This window comes from Mus caroli, chromosome 1 (assembly GCF_900094665.2).
Source record: "Mus caroli chromosome 1, CAROLI_EIJ_v1.1, whole genome shotgun sequence".
NCBI lineage: Eukaryota > Metazoa > Chordata > Mammalia > Rodentia > Muridae > Mus > Mus caroli.
The window spans coordinates 73,131,157-73,148,885 of NC_034570.1; the positions used below are offsets into that span (position 1 = coordinate 73,131,157).

Below are 17,729 nucleotides of genomic sequence, written 5' to 3' on the forward strand. Positions count from 1 at the left end.
CCAGTAATGCTCAAGGGGCCTGCCCATCTTATGCAGTAGCCGTAAGTGGGATTTATTAGCTTTCCTAATTTCTGTGAGAAGTAAAAGAGAAATAATTTTTATTTGGCAATGTAAGTGTGCTAAGGGTGACTTGATAGATTCCTTTATATGTTTAATGTGTGTATGTGTGTGTGTGTATATACATATATATGTATATAGATAGATAGATAGTTAGTTAGATAGTTTTGTTAATTATCTTTTCATTCTACATTTTCAACCCAGAAGCCTACACAGGTGACATGTTAATATATAACATTTTTACATGGTTTTAAGAAACCTCCCAGAAACCTCACCCCGCTCTGGAGTTCTGGCATTCCAGGTGTGAACCATGTCTCCCAGCCTTTCCCCCATACAAAGATCTGTTTTTGAGGAAAGCGTGCCAGAGGCCTTGCCTTTCTGCTACTAGCACATTAGAATAGACCTCACCCAAACCGCACTCACCGGAGCGGAACACAGAGAGCTGAGCCAACATGGGTACTTGGTAGGATTTCCCATCACCTGCCACGAATGTCCGTTTCTTTGTGCTCTCGGGTTGAAACCGGGACTTCCACAAACCCTTGAAATACACTGCATTAACGAGGACCAGCCTGGTAAGGGCACCATCGATCAGATTTGGGGAAAGCAGGTTATCAATCATGCCTGTGAAGAGCAAGGGAAGAATATCAGCCATGGAGGCCACACCAAAGACAAAGGGCAGCTTGCTGCAAAGACACAATTAAAAAAAAATTTTTTTTAAAGACTTAAATCAGACATTCTGATCTCATGTAGTCCAGGTTGGCCTCAAACTCTATGTAGCTGAGAATACTTGAACTTCTGATGCTCCTGCCTCTAACTCCTGAGTGGTGGGATTTCAGGGTGTGGCACTGTGTCCATTTGACACTGCAAGTTGGATTAAGCAAGTACTCTACCAACTGAACTATGGCAACAGCTTCTCAACTGGATTTCTAAAGCACACTTTTTACACTAATTTTTTTCTCATTCAAATTTGAAAATTTTAAATAAAACTTAACATAAAATTGCTAACAAACAAACAAACAAAAACCTTTACTAAGAGTTAACCAAACTTCAGCTCAAGAAATCACAACTAGTTCCAGAAGTCCCTTGTTTTAGAAAATGTTTATGCATCTAGAATAAGCTATATTTAATTAGGGACTGTTTTAGATGCTTTTACTGACAACTGTCATGTGGCTGCTCATGAGGGTCCTAGGTGCTCATGAGAAAACTTGTTTTGGCTTTTCTTTGTTTGTAAGCCAGTAGGCTCATGACGTCTCCAATCGAGAATCGAGTAAAAGTTCTAGCTTGTGAAATGTCAGAGTTAAATTTCCTTTCTTCGAATTGTTCAGAAATGCTTGGAGTCAATCCCCGGGCCTCACAAGCCACCTGACAACTCCAACAAGAACTGAAAAGGAATACCATGTCACTGTTTAAGGGCAGGGCACAGAGGAGATGGAGTTAGCCTATAGGAAATGACTTTGAAGGCAAGTATTCTCCTGCTGGGATGCAGGATGCTACACCTCATTACATCATTAGTGAAGGAACAAACAGGCTCTTCCCACTTCAGAGTGTTGGAGGGGTCCTTCAAAGCCAGCCATGCTTGAAGTCCAGGTTTCTTGGAAGGTTTAAAGGTGTGTGTGTGTTGATCAGGCATTTCTTATTCACAAAGCTTTTAAAATTTAATACAGTTGATTTTGGTCCATATATATATATAAACAAATAATATACATTCAAGTTATAATACACAAAATGGTAAGAGTAAAATCAACAGCTTCCAAAGAGGCCAGATGTCTAAATTTAGCTGAGAACTCCATGTCTCTTACAACGAAGCTCAAGAGTGAGGAGTCCTAATACTGTCCCTGGAATGAGCGGCATTTTGGTTTGTATATGCTCAGTCGAGGGAGTGGTACTATAGAAGATGTGGCCCTGTTGAAGTAATGTAGCCTTGCTGGAGCAGGTGTGTCACTGTGGGTATGGGCTTTAAGATCCTCATCCTAGTTGCCTAGAAGCCAGTATTCTGCTAGCAGGCTTTAGATGAAGATGTAGACTTCTTAGCTCCTCCAGCACCATGTCTGCCTGGATGCTGCCATGCTTCCTGCCTTGATGATAATGGACTGAACCTCTGAACTTGTAAGCCAGCCTCGATTAAATGTTGTTCCTTATAAGAGTTGCCTTGGTCCTGGTGTATGTTCACAGCAATAAAACCCTAAGACAGAAGTTGGTACCAGTGACTAGGGTATTGCTGTGATAGGTCTGACCCCATGCTTTTGTTTGGAAGAATGTGGATTTGGGGACTTTGGATTTGGAAAGCAGTGGAATGCTTTAAATGGGGCCTAATGGGCTATCCTATTAGGAATATGTAAGACTTTATTACTAAGAATAATTTCAATTGTGCAGACCTGGCCCAAGAGGTTTCAATGAAGAATTTCAATATGTGGCCTAGAGTCTGTTTTTGTGGTATTTTGGTGAAGAATGGGGCTACTTTTTGCCCTTGTCTGCCTGAGGCTAAGGTGGAGTAACTCAGATTAATTGCATTGACAAGGGAAGTCTCAGAAACACCCATCATAGACTTTGTTCTCTGGGTTAGTCTCACGAAAAGCATTTTAAACAAGTGTAGCAAGCTGAGAAAGGAAAAATATAAAACATAGTTCAAGTATTAAAGGGTTACCAGGAAGTGAAATGGAGTTGAATCCTGTGTTCAAGGAGATAACAAATTAAGGGAGTGGGACTTTGGGGCAAGATCCTACCCAGCTGAGTTAGGATCCAGGCATGGTGGGACACACCTTTAATCCCAGGAGATAAAGCCAAGCAGATCTCTGAGTTCAAAGTCAGCCTGAGACAGAAGAACAAGTTCTAGGTGAAGAAACTTCCCCTGCCCTGGTACCAACATCTGCTGGTATTCTTACGAAGCCTGAAGCTTCTGTGCCTCTTGTGTGGTGACACACAACTGTGCCGGAGCTCCACAGGGAATCAGGATGGTAAGCATTCCAGGCTGCTGCAAGCATGGTGGGCTTGGGGTGTCTGTGATGGGAGGATGAGAGAAGCCTCTGTATCAGGGAGAAACTGAGGCTGTCATGGACCCCGAGTCAGCCCTGTCACAGGGTGAGCAGAGGACCCTGGCGCTAGCTCTTTCTGTGGGAAGCTCATCTCTCCAGAGGAGCTTAGCAATTTGGGGGCAGGGGCTGTTTGTCTGGGGATCTGTGGGGGTGTTTTGGTTGAGCTGGCAGTGGTCAGGCATGCCACATGTTCTGTGGTGTTCAAAACAGTCCCACACAATGAGGTGTGCCTCACTTAAAAAAAAAGATATATTTTCACTACTTTTAACTATGTCTTTATGTGTATGTCTCTGTATGGATATGAGCACACGAGTGTAGGTACCCATGGTAGTGGGTTGTTGGGATTCCTCTGGTCCTGAATTCACAGGTGGTTGTAAGCCACCCAACACGGTTGCTGGGAACCGAACTCTGGTCCTCTGCAGGAGCAGCAAGTGCTCCTAGGTGCTGAGCCATCTTTTTCAGCTTCTACTTTTAACTATTTCCATTTTGATTGCTGTGGGACCCGTTTGGAAGTTCACCAGGAATTCTGCGCCGTGATGTTTACAAGTTGCATCAGGCGGTGATGACAGGTGGCAGTAAGATCTGGGAGTCACCCTCTTCGAGAAGCCCCATGTGGCTCACTGATTTCCAATTATGTCATGATAATTGCTAATGACAAGAGGTGAAAGAGAGTTCTGCTAGTTATTGTAGCAGAAAAGTCTCAGAAACAGCCTGGTTGGGCTTATACCTAACAGTGAGATCCAGAAAAAGTCTCTTGGTTTGCCTAATTTTTAAAAAAATGTCACCAGCAATGGTGACACCTTATGGCTCCTCGGGTCATGGCATAACACACCTGACTTACTTGAATAATGCCAGTTCACACTCATCCTACAGAATTTGGCAAAAGATACCTAAAGGAAAAACATGTATCATGGATTCACATGTAGTTGGACTCAAAGTTATAGCTATTTAACCACAACTATAAATTCCTGTGGCTGCCATGATATTAATTTTTAAAAATAATCTATAGATTATATATTATCTATGATAATATCTATAGGTAATACCTATAGATAATACCTATAGATATTATCATATCTAATATCTAATAGATAATCTATAGATAATAGATATTATCTATGAATTTTGTCTCAAGCTAGAAGGAGGGGGTTTGAAGGCTAAGAATGTAGCTAATTGGTTGAGGGCTTGTTTAGCTTGGTGCAAAGTCCTATGTTCCATCAGGAGCCCTGCCAATAAACAAATGAACAAACTAACAGAGGGAGCTGGGTCTGATGGAGCTGAGAAACCCTGCTTGAGGTTCCCAGCACCTCAGGGGTCAGGGGCTCCATCAAATGGTACACCAACATGATGTACTGTTACCTTTTTACGGTTAAAGAAGGCATAGAGTGCAATGACATGACATCGCATAGCCATCATCAGGACCAAGAGTCACTTTTGTGTGTATCTATTGCTGACTGCAACCACCAGAAATGCAGGATCCAGCAGCCTAAAATCAACCCGAGACATACACGGTCTCCCGATTGCAGCATGGTTTTGGGAGTGGACTCCAGATCATACAGCAATTGAGAAAGCCACTGGTTCTCCTCCACTCCCTGTACATCTTTCTTCTCCCTCTTCATGAGCTCCTCTGAGGTGATCACATTTTCACATGTGTACATGTGTGATGATGGGTGGTGGAGCCTGACTGGAGGTACCCTGCTCATCCCTCAGAAATTCTTCCCCAGTAAGCCAGGGAGTTAGAGAACTGTTGTAACTATTCATTTTTAAAAAATACTTTCCTATTTATTTTAATGTACATGAGTGCTCTATCTGCAGGTATACCTGCAGCCAGAAAAGGGCATCAGATCTCATTATAGATGTTTATGAGCCACCTTGTAGTTGCTGGGAATTGAACTTTGGACCTCTGGAAGAACAGCCAGTGCTCTTAACTGCTGAGCCATCTCTCCAGCCCCAGGAACTGTATTCTCAAATGTACCTCTGGGTAATCTAAGGTCATAAGAAGCTTGATCCCAACGGGCAGGGTTTACCAAAAGAGTACATTTCCAATCTTAGTGATTCTTAGGGTTAGTCTGACTGTCACCCGAACAGAACCCAGAATCATCTGGGAAGAATGAATTAGTAAAGTATTGTCTTTTACTTATTGACAGTTTTAATTGAAGCAGGAAGATCCAACATGAAAATGAACAGCACCGTTTCCTGGTTTTATGGGGACTGTGTGGGAGCAGGGAGAGCTGAGAACCGAGCTTGCATTTATTTCTCTCTGCTCATGAGTAGGGACATGCTATGAGTAGTTAGTTTAGACGTTGGCCAGACTTCCCTGCCATGATGGTCTATGATCTGGAATTGTGAGCTAAACTAAACCCTTTCCTCCCAAAACAGCTTTCTGCCGGGATAGTATATCATAGAAACAAGAGCAGCACAGCCTTGTTTGGTTGTGGTAGGCTCCATACTCCTCCTGAAAGTCTCTGAGACTTCTGGCCTACAGGTTAGTAGGTTAGGAACACCAAATACTGGCAAACTCCTCCATTTAATGAGAAGAGACATCTCTAACAAGCAGTCATCATGTGAGGTTAAAAAACGCCATAATGGGGGGGGGGGGGTCAAAACGGTGAAATCACAGGCCAAACGGAACCAGTGAAGGGCACCCACAGCTGGGCAATGGCAGGTGAGACTGGGGTTATGAGAAAAATAAAGCCAAAACCAAAGCATGAGAGGGATGCTCCAGGGCAAGGAAACACTAGGTGAAAAACCAGGCAACCCAAGCAAGGAAACCAGCCAAACAGACACAAGCCTGTGGGTGAGGGCTTAGGGGGCGGGCATGGCAGTCTGAGGAGAGATGTGGAGGGCAGTGTTCTTTTCTGCTGTCTACCCTGCAGGAGGAAAACCCTACCAGTGACCAGTGGTAGCCATGGGAAGGCAGGCCGACTCACCCTGGCCCATGGAGAATGCGGAAATCCAGGTAGTTCTTGGTGGAACAACCTCTGGTCTTGAGAACTACAGCCAGAATTTCCATGTCCTACCCTCTCGTTCACCAAGAGTGAACCCACACAGAATAGGAGAACCACTCACCCCTGGTCTCATTTTTGACCCAAAAATTGATGGACTCAGAGGCAGAGGCTGGGTCCTGGAAGTTCACATTCTGCACTTCACACTGAAACACGTCTTTGTTCCTTAGTGCAAAAGGCACTTCCATTTTAAAGCCATTCCTGAGAAACACAGCATTGGCCACGGTCACAATGTCTTTATTCTTCTTGGAGACAATAGCCTTGTTGATCTTCTTCAGCACTTTACCAACTCCTGAAGGAGAAATCAGAATTATGAGAATGTACATATTAAAAAAAACATCCTCTTGTTGGGCAGAGTGGGTCATACTTATAATCCTAGGAGTTGGGAAGCTGAGACAAGGGGATTGTCATGAGTTAAACTTGAGGTTATCTGAGGCTACATAGTAGGACCCTGTTCAAATAACGAGACTATGGAGATGGTTCAGTAGTCATGTGCTTGTTCCATAATCTATAAGGACTGGCATTCAGATAGATTCCCAGCACCCACATAAATGCTGGGCAGGCATGGCAGCCCACCTAAAATTCCAGCCTTCAGAAAGAGGTGGAGATGGGAGATTCATCAAATAGCACTGGCTAGCTAGACAAGCCAATTTGGTGAACTCAAGGGAGAGACTGTGATGGTTTTTCCATGCTTGGCCCAGGGAGTAGCACTATTAGAAGGTGTGGTCCTACTGGAATAGGTGTGGCCTTGTTGGAGTAGGTGTGTCACTGTGGGCGTGGGCTTTAAGACCCTCATCCTAGGTGCCTGGAAGTCAGTATTCTGCTAGCGCCTTCAGGTGAAAATGCAGAGCTCTCAGCTCCTTTCTGTCCTATGCCTGCTTGGATGCTGCCAGGTTCCTGCCTTGATGATAATGGATTGAACCTCTGAACCTATAAGCCAGCCCCAGTTAAATGTTGTCCTTTATAAGACTTGCCTTGGTCATAGTGTCTGTTCACAGCAGTAAAACCCTAACTAAGACAGAGACCCTGCCTAAAACCTTAAGGTTGGGGGCAATCAAGGAAAAAACTTGATATCTGCTTTCAATCTTCACACAGATGTACATGTGCTCTTAAACTCATACATACAAGTAGACATAACACACATATGCACACTCCAAAAAACCCCCGTATCATTTGAACCATGGCGTGTAAAGAACAACCAAACAGGAGTTATGAGAGGCTAAATTTGCTTTGTAATGGGCCTCTGTCTCTGGAAGCATGGATAGTGTGAAAATAAACCACACAATTTCTTTTAAGACAATTGTTCCTGAACCCAGCAGGCATGGTACGTTCCTCTTGTGATCAGCATGAATGCTGGTCTCCTCTGGGACTGGCATGAAAAAACTGAACTCTGGCCATGGGAGACATGAGTGGTCAGAAGCATCCTCATCCAGCTCCCTTGCCTAATATCCTTAAGCACTATTTCCTTTTCTTGCCAAGGATTTAACAATGTGATTTTTTTTTTCTATTTGGAGAAAAGAAAATGAATAAAATAAGCATTAGGAAGACTATTACAAATTGTCATGTGCTTCCAAGCAGAACACTGTGGTTTTTACTTGATATTGAGCTTGGAAAGCAGAGAAATTAATTTTATGGCAGCATAAGCTTTATTTTACAGGAGCCATTCATTCATGCTCCATTTAGTTTGGGGGCATGAAAAAGAGAGAAAAAAAATATGTCATAAGGATGAGACGGGTTTCCACAGGGAGCCGGATTACAGGACCGCACTAATCATCCGGGGGTTTTTCAAAATTATAGTGTCCTTAAAATTCCTGTCACAGTCACCTTGATGATGCTTCAGGGTTGCTTTGTCATTCTGAAAACGCATCTTCCTCAGCTTTCACGAATGCCAGGGCCACGACATGCCCTGGTCTACAAGGAGGACTTTACATCGTGGGTGGGTGGGGCTTCAGAACCTTCACTCACCTTCACAACATGCTATGGGGAAACCATTTTTACAGAGAACAACAAGCTTTGTGGGGAAGGAGGGAATAGGGTGTCAAAAAACACCTTTAAAGCCATGTGCCAACCCTGGCACTTTTGGCTTTACTCTCTCTACAAGTACAGTTCCTCCTTGTGATAACCAACTGCCAACTTGGCAGGATCTAGGACCATGGAAGAGTTCAAACTTCTAGGCATGCTTGTAGAAGAGTTTCCAGACTGGGTTAACTGAGGTGGTAAAACTCAGGCGACACCCGGGAGATCTCTGCACCAAGAGGTACCATCTCCTGAGCCGGCACCTGGGTACCAGGCACTTGTTTTTTACTTCCTGACTGGGGCTACATGACCAGCAGCCTCCAGTTCCTGCTCTCCTTTTCTCTCCAAACTGGGAACTGAGCTCAATCTTGCCTTCGTCCAGATACTTTTGTTCCAGCAATAAGTAAGACTAACTAATGCACTTCTCAAGGGAAAAGATCGTCTTCCACATCCTCATACACACTCCAAATAGTCTCACTTCTTCCTGCCTCGGTGAACATCAGCTACAGCAAATCCTCAGTCTGCGCTCCAAAAATAGCCTCCGACATGTTTAAGTATATATGAACCCTGACATCACATTCTACATCCGACTGTTGGCGGTTCTGGAGGGAGGAAAGGTGGAGGTGGACTGGTAGTAAACAGGCCAACATCAAGGAAGGCATAGATCTAAAATCATGGTGTATCAGCATTGGAACCAAACTAAACCTGAACAAAACAAAATGAGATGCAACACCCGCCAGTTGCTATTTTGGAACTGTGCTGGCTGACAGGCCCTGGATGGCAGCAAGAGCAGCCATAAATTTAAGCAGTGAGTCATAAAGGCGGGATAAATCACCAGAACTCTGAACTTACAGGGACAGGACATCATGGCCGAAGAATTCAGCCTTTCCTTACCTCTAACAGGTAGGCAGCCTGCAGAAGCAGGCCAAGTTTATACTGCCAACAGAGGGCACCACTAGGCCTGGTGTGGGTTCCACTGAAACACAAAGAAAGTGGGAGCAGCTAGAGCCAAGGAAAGGCGTTCCTCCACCACTGAACTAGCACTCTTGGCAGCAAGAGTCAATGCCAATGCAGTCAAGAGTCCTAGAATATCATCACTAGAGAAGGGAGGGAGAACGTGGTGAGAAGGCGCCTTCACTTTTCAGTGAGGTAACTGGCGCCTGCCTCATTCACGCTCAGTGTGTGTGACAGCAAAGATGAGCTCAGAAACAGTCCCGTTCTCTCGGGTGCCAGGGCTATGGAAAGGGACACAACATTAGTGAGCTAACCCTACAGGGAAATCCTACCTGCACACACAGGTTCCTATGGCTGAAAAGACAATTCAAAACAAGTTTTGCCTTTCAATAACACTGAGCCTCTCTCACCGGGCCTTACCTGCATCTGTTATTGGTTGTTTTTTTGTTTGTTTGTTTGTTTTTGTTTTTGTTTGTTTGTCCTTTTGTGGAACTAAATACCAAACACAGGGCTTTGTACATGTAAGGCAAGCCCCCTGGCACTGAGCTACATCTCCAGGTTCATTTCAACGTTCTGACACAGGGTTGCTATAGAGCCAGACTGGTCTTGAACTCTTTCTTGATCCTCCTGTCTGGCTTCCCAAGTGCTATGATTACAAGCATATGTTAGTTACCAATGTCCAGTGCCTGGGCCTTAGTGCCTTCTGTTCTTTTCTTTCTTCCTTTCTTATTTTCTTTCTAGGTCATTTAGCTTTTCACTTCTGATTTCTAACTAGCTTTAGATCAGCAGACAAGGTGGTTTGGGCAGATGCCTCAGTCAAGGCAGGAATGCCTTTCCATGCTTGCCACAGAAGTTCAGATCCCTAGCATCTATATAAAACCTGCCTGTGTGGTGGTATATGTCTATTCTATGATCCTAGCATTGGGGAAGCATAGGTAGGTGGATCTCCAGGGCTCATTGGCCCGCTAGTCTTGCTCACTTGGTAAATTTCAGCTTCAGTGAGAGACCAATAAGAAGCATGACAGAAGGAGACACCCAACATGCACTTCTAGTCTCCACACACTTCCTCACCCAGATACATACACACGTGAACTTACTCATACCAACCCCACAAAAATTAATGAACTTTTATAAATTAAAGGGACATTCCCTGTGCCTTCCATCTAGTTTTACTGAGTGGCGTGGTGACTGTATTGGGAAGTAGTCATGGGTACAGTTCTACAGAGTTCATTCTGATATGACTCAGTTTTCATTCACACTTGGTGCTCGCACAGTTCTGGGCACATATATCACTCCTGTAGACTCACTTCACCCCCATCCCTATCAATCCAGAGCAGCTCCACCATCATAAGGGTTCCACATAGCCAGTCTCTAGTGTGGACCTGTTTTATAAGGATGCCTATAACACAAAAGATTTTCCTTAAGAGAGAAAGCATTAGTGTTGATAGACAGAGAACACAAAGCCCAACAGCTACAGAACCTAAAGAGTAGCTCCTAATGTCGGGCATGCTATGTTCCCTCTAGAAGACCCTGGCCTCATGTTCCAGATGGCAAAGTATGATGTCTCTTGGCTGCCCTGCTTCTCTGATTAGGCAGAGACCAAGCCATGACCCTTCGCCTGCAGGATTGCGGGCAAGGCCTCACTGATGAAGGAGAACACACACACACCGTTTACATTATATCGCATCACCGTGGAGAGCTGCTTCTTTGTCTTGCCGTCAGCCCCGAGCTGCAGCATGCCCAAGACGGACGCGATCCCATGTGGGGAGACAACAATGTTCTCATGAGGCCGTGACTTGATGATCTGATTGAAGACCTGGATCCCTGTGTCGGAGCCTAGTTCCTCCAGCGACAGAGAGTTGAACTGGGAGTACACAGAGGATAAGGTCACTGTGGTCAAGATGAAGAAAGGACAATGCCAATTCATGGTTCCTTCCAACAAGGACAGCCTAAAAAAAAAAATCAGAACTATATCACTCTTTTGCAAACACAAAGGATGAGTACACTGTGCTCAAGTAGATCTCATTTCCTGTGCTCACGATAACAGAATGTTGTGCTAAGTTAGCCTCTAATGCATAGGGGTTAGACAGACAGGGCTGGAAAGAAGTCAACTTCCATCTGCTAGATCCTTAGTATGAACTAGACATCACGCTATAAACCATTATGTAATTCTTGAAACTGTCAATCATATAAAGCATTATTTTCAAGGGTCTTCTATATGCCAAGCTCTTTTCTAAGTAGTAGGCAGACAACTGTAAATCTGATGGGTATGACCCTGGTCTTTCTCAGCCTGTCCTTCTAGAGGGACATGGAGAAAATAAGCCAGAAAGCTATTAGGTAACTTCAGAGAAGACAAAAAGCCAGGGTCATAAAGCAAAGTGATGTGGGTAAAAGAAGGGCCAGGGGAGGGTCTCGTCATAGGGAATGCCACCTCTGCGGAAGGAACACAGTCGAGGACAACTGAAGATTGAGAAAAGAACCAGCCATGCATGGACGAGGGCAGGGAGAGCCAAGCGAAAGGACAGCAGCACAAAGGGCTTGGAGGAATAGTTGGGCCGTGTGACAGACGCCAAGGTAGACCCACAGCAAGGGTCACAGGAGACCATGTGGAGAGTTTTAAACAGAGGGGATTTTCTTAGGACCACACAGACTTGATTCTTTCACTGTACCACACACAGTGGCCTGTTAATTAAAACAAATTTTGGTGGTAGCTTTAAAGCTACAACAGGGCAGAACAATTGGTAAATCCATAAACGGTGCGGATGGCATTGCTTTCCACTGAGAACTTCAATTATGGCTGTTTGCTTTTAAATATGCTTCAGTCCTTGATTGCCACTGACAGGGCTTTCTCTGCCTACGACAGGAGGCAGGAGTTTATGTGTATTTATGGGAAAGCAAATGCTCCCATTAAGTTAGAACTCCACAGCAGCACTTAGTGAAAACAAAGGCAGAATTTGTGATGTTGCTAATTTGCTCTCTACTTTAGAGGCCTGAGGTTTTACCAAGGCACAACTCTCCCTGGGAGCTACTTTGATCCCCTTGTCACCTGTAGTAGGTTACAGAGGGAAGTCATTGAAGAGTCAGGTGACCAGGAGTGAGTGGAAATCAGTGACCTTGTGGGAAAAGAAAGACTGTGGGCGGGGCTGGGTAAACTGCTTCTTCCTGCCTTCCTTTCCATGTTTTGGGAATCTCCCACACTATGCGTGGCTGACCCTCAAAAACCACTTGTGGGCTTAAGCCCCAGGGACGAGGAGAGCAATTCTGAATTTTATTATTTTTCATTGCATCAAACCAGCGTTGACTGAATATGGTTGAGGAAATGCTTGTATTGAGTCATGAGCGTCCCAGTGAACTCCAAAATTTGTCCGAGGAAATGCCATCATCTAGGTGGGGCCAGGAACGTCAGCACAAACAGAACCCCCCCACCTGGCTATCAATATGTAATAAGCCACTAAGGATGTACCATTCAGGCACATGTTGTAATTTTCTTACACGTTGTGAAATAGGTCCCTTCTAAAAGTTCTCAACAGTTGGGGCTTCTCCAGAGCTTAGTTGTAAAAATAATTGTATAAACTCAGCCTGTCTGAATTCACAATCTGTAAGTGACCTACATACACTCCCACGTAGCCCTCTACTGTGGTCAGTGGTGGCCGTATTTTGACTCTGGCACCTTGGACCGGTTCTAATACCATGACAATTGCTCGAGTTTCCTGGAGCCTGTTGGACCTTGGAGGGCTTCCAAGCAGTGACCATGGGAGCTTTGCTCACTGCTCCTACAAGCTAGCCCAGATTTTCCTTCTTCACTTTCTCCCCGTGGGGGTCGAGTTTCCTTTCTGAAACTTGACATACCACAAACGAATCGCAGATACAGAGAATGTGTAGAATCCTTGTATCCGCCAACCTCGTCAATTTCCATTACTGACTCCTAAGAAACTCTGTTGGGTCAGGGAATGTTTGAATAAATGGTTGAGTTTGTACACCCAAAAGGCACAAAAGGACATGTTGTTTTTGTCACTGGTAGCTGAAAGCTGAGGGGGTGGGGGATGGGCGGGTGCTGAGGAGGACAAATGGAAGTAAAAATCTTAAGAGCCCCAATATCTTGGCATCAGCATGCACAGTCTCCCAAACAAAGTTACTCTAGTTACCAGAACTTTGCTCAGTTATGACTTTTTTTTCTTTTTAAGAACAGTTTCATTATACTGGGGGTGTTTTTCTTGGTTTCTTTGATGGGGGAAGTTTTTGAGAGATGTCCACATTCGGCTTCTTAAATGCACACTGGGCAGTTTCCAGGCTGTGTGAAACTTGGGATCAGGGCTGTTATTGATGGATGTTCTAGGCCTACTTCTGCTTGGCCAAATTTTCTCAAATATAAACTCACTTGGCTTGTACACACGTCTAAGTTCATGAGCCTGGAGGAGAGAGATGGATCCATAACTCACTCCAGGCTTGCATAAGTGCTAATAACAAATGATACTCATATGCTCAGAGATGCCAGTTAACACGAAATAAGTGTGGCAAGTTTTAAAAGGCTTCGTCTCAAGATCAGGGAGAGCCCAGCCATGGAAGAACGCAGCAACTTCCTGCTTACTTTCACTTTTAAAAGAAATCACTCTTCAAACTTTAGTATGAGAGAAAGACTAAGTGTGTGGCCCAAATGTACCGGGAACTGTGGATACAAAGTTCATAAATCTGTTCTCGACTGTCTCAATTTCTCGAATAACGTTTTTACAACAATAAAAAGCAATTCACGTGCTTTAGGCCATCCCTGAGGGAGATCATATGCCTACCAATAAAGCTGCTGCCACAGGCACAGCCTTCCGAATGCTGGCTTTCTCCTGCTCCAAGGCTTTCTCCCTTCCCAGTGAGGGGAATGTTCCTGAAGAAATTGGGTAGTGCTCTGAGTGTTAAGCATGGCTTAGTGTGGTAAATAATGGGCTGCTAGCTTTGCAAATGCCAGACTCAAAATGCATACTTGAAAATGTGTCACTTGCCCATGGCAGACGAGAGGGAAAAGCATGCCATAGACCCTATGGCTTCAACTGTTACTTCTACACAGGCAGAGCTGAAATTTCTGCTCATTTCACTCTCAAGCTTTCGGCGGCTCGCTCCCACATTTCCGTCTGATTGGTCATGGCACTCCTTTGACCTAGGGGGGTGGGATGGGATCCTCCATCGGTGGGCTATAGAGACCATCAGTTTCCCAGTTCTCCTCTTTGGGGGCTCTTAATGGCCCTGGGCTTCCCTTTACTTTTCTGTTGTTCAGTTTGAGACGAGCAGAGCTCTTTCAACTCTTCCAGACAGTGTTTTAAGCCTTCCCTGATTGCCTCTGATGCCTTCTTCACCCCCTCTCTGCATCTCTCATTTGGCTTCTTTTCAAATTATCCCACCTCCTTCCCACTAGACAGGAAGCTCATAGAAAAAAAAGAACCAGCGGCCTTTAGAGTCCTGGGGCCCACAGGGTCTATTTAGAGCTGTATCATGGGTATGCACTAAATCAGAGGCAGAAGTGAGGGTAATCCCACTGCTCAGAGCTTGGTTTGAAGTGTAGAATTTCCAAAATATTTTAGGAAACTAAAATTCAGGAGACAGCACATTCAAGTCTGGATTTAGAGTTACAGGAAATGTGAAAAAAGAGAGGGCTGGTTCTGCTGGGGCCCCAGTCTCACCACAAATGTCTTGTTTCAGGGCTGCCCCTCTGGGGCCTGGTCATATGCCTTGATTTCTGCAGCCCTCACTGCCTTCTGCCTGAGAAGCTGCTGTCTACCCCTAGCCTGCGATGCATAGGGACCTGGAAACAGAGCCCTAGACAGCCTCATTGCTGACCTACTAAATAAGAGAATATGAGCTAGCCCTGCAAACAGTGGCACTTGTTTTCTACTTAACAAGCTATTTTTATATAAAACATACCTTCTCTACAGCACAAGCAGATGATAAATACCATGTCCATGTGTTCTACTTAATATAGCAGGTTTATGGAAATGGACTAGTGTGAAGAGAACATGACAGAGATCTACAGGCTCTAAGACTTTGTTGCTTCTCTGCTCTGGGGGACCCAAGAGTGTCTAAAGAAAGAACAGTAGTCTATCCTCCACCACTTGCTAACATACGCTGGAAGAGCTAACAATAATAAACTACATGTGAATGCATGCACACACACAACACACACACACACACACACACACACACACACACACACACACACACAGACGTATACATACTGTATTATGGAAAATTTCAAAAACACATAAAATACATGGAAAAATGTAAGTCAACAGTATTTGACATTTAATAATGATAATGACCAATTCATGGCTTATCTCTTGAAAGACAAATATTATGCTGAAGCAAACTATAAACATATAACAGCACTCAGAATCATTCTAATATATATCCTAATTAGGATATAAATTCACAATATCATTATCACCTAGCAAAAGTCAGTAACTCTTCAATATGTCAATTATCAAGTGTTCACACGGTCCTGATTGTATTCTATTATATTTTGAATTTTATATGAATCAAGGTAGTCATAAGCTCTAGCCATTACAAGTCAATAACCCTCTTGCTTTTTAAGAACATCAACAACACAAATTCTTAAGATGCTTTATCTTTAGCTTTGGTTCTAATGCCACGGGAATTTGGTAACTGCATTCCTCTGTCGTATGTAAAATGGATAGAGTCAGAACAGGGTTGTTGACAGCAGAGACAGTATGGTGTGAAGAAGAGAAAAATTTCTGCCTGGAAGGCTGTCAAACGCCCACCCCACCCCCCACCCCCCACCTCCAATCTAGAGGCTAAGCAGCTCAATTCATTCTTTGGGTAAGACCACTTTGTTCTTTTTTTTTTTTTTTTTTTTAATATTTTTTTTTAGGTATTTTCCTCAATTACATTCCCAATCCTCTCCAAAACCCCCCCCACCCCCCCCCCGCCACTCCCCTACTCACCCACTCCCACTTTTTGGCCCTGGCGTTCCCCTGTACTGGGGCATATAAAGTTTGCATGTCCAATGGGCCTCTCTTTCCAGTGATGGCCGATTAGGCCATCTTTTGATACATATGCAGCTAGAGTCAAGAGCTCCAGCCAGGGTACTGGTTAGTTCATAATGTTGTTGCACCTATAGGGTTGCAGATCCCTTTAGCTCCTTGGATACTTTCTCTAGCTGTAAGACCACTTTGTAATCGTGTTGTCCAAAGTAGTAGGGTAAGGAGACTGATCAACTGCTCTCTTTGCTTTTGTTTCATGATTGTTGCCCAGGTACCTTTTTTATTAGGGGATGCAACATGGTACATGCTGTAATAATTAAGTTTCCTCCATTCACTGGTAGGAATATAAATAAAAAGAAAACCTGCATAGCTGACTACTCTGAGCTTGTGTGTATGTGGTGTTAAAGCTGGGACAAATGTGCAGAAGAGTTCTCATTTTCAAAAAGACTTTGTGAGAAAATTCTGAGTTCACTAGAGTATTGTTTTGTTTTCCTGTCATTACAAACTCATATTTTTCAACATCTTCTAGGGGCTTGATCCACTGTAAATATTAATTCTTGTTGAGACTCAAAATAAGTCACTTCAAGTTGATCCTTGAAACATCCAATTTGATGGCATAGTGTCCTCAGCTTCCTTGTCTTCTGTTCCTTGGGTTCATACAGTCAGTCATTTCTCTGGCTCTTTTTAGAGTAAAACAGTATTTACAGATTGTAGAGCAAATATCTTGTGTATTCTATGGATGCATTAATTGTCAATTAAAAAACTTATGGCCTATAAGAAAGGGTAGAACAGAAGGTGGGACATCCAGGAGGCAAACCAGATTCTGGGATAGAGCCAAGCAAAGGAAGTTGGCCAGGGGAGATGTGACAAGATGGACACATGGTACCTGGGCACATGTAGTGGAGTGGCAGAATGTAGGTTCAAAGTCTTGGGTTATTTTAAGTTATGATCTAGTCAGAGTAGAGCTTAGCTACATGGTCAAGGTATTTGTAAAGATATTTCAGGTCTCAGTCTTATTTCTGGGAGTCTGGGGCTGGCAGGAAGAACTGGACCTAAGAGATCGCATTTCATAAATCCCATAAATGATAGCAATATTGGGAGACAGAGACAATGAAGCGCCCACATTTATTTATGTTGTTCTCTGGGGTGTATCTAAAACTTGCTTGCACATGAATTGTCTTGCTTCCCAGGGCTAAGAAAGCCATAGGAGGCTCAATGGCTGAGGCCAATATAAGAAGTCAGCTGACATTAAAAACTGGTAAGACTGACCAAAATACAGCACTGATGGGTAAAATCAGAGTTTCCTGAATTCTTCCTATCATAAAAAGAAGGGTCACAACAATGCCACACACCTGGAATGAGCAACTGACAGTACCGCAAGGAAGGTTATGTTGTGTCACACACACCCCAGCCCCCCCAGCACTGTATCTCTCCATAACTACTTCTCAGCCTGACAACCAACCAACTGGGAAAGCTCTGCGGTTCTTCTGGTCTCTGTTTCTAGGATCTTAGTTCTTCAAACCTAGATGCTCCCTCATTGATTGTCTCTGTCCGCATTCTTCTGAAGGTGGCATGATCAGTAAGAACACACCTGCAGCCGGGCGTGGTGGCGCACGCCTTTAATCCCAGCACTCGGGAGGCAGAGGCAGGCGGATTTCTGAGTTCGAGGCCAGCCTGGTCTA

The 17,729-nt window shown here is 44.1% G+C and overlaps 1 protein-coding gene across 1 annotated transcript in view; it reads right to left on the reverse strand.

The window, feature by feature from the left end:
• Serpine2 (serpin family E member 2) overlaps positions 1-17,729 on the reverse strand; it is a 62,810-nt gene that overhangs the window by 16,042 nt on the left and 29,039 nt on the right. Inside the window, exons 2-4 of the mRNA XM_021172390.2 lie at positions 10,733-11,013; positions 6,159-6,386; positions 481-678 (exon numbers count right to left, since the gene is read on the reverse strand). Coding sequence (XP_021028049.1) covers positions 481-678; positions 6,159-6,386; positions 10,733-10,991 — 685 coding nt within the window. The 5' untranslated portion in view covers positions 10,992-11,013. The remainder of the gene's footprint in view (positions 1-480; positions 679-6,158; positions 6,387-10,732; positions 11,014-17,729) is intronic.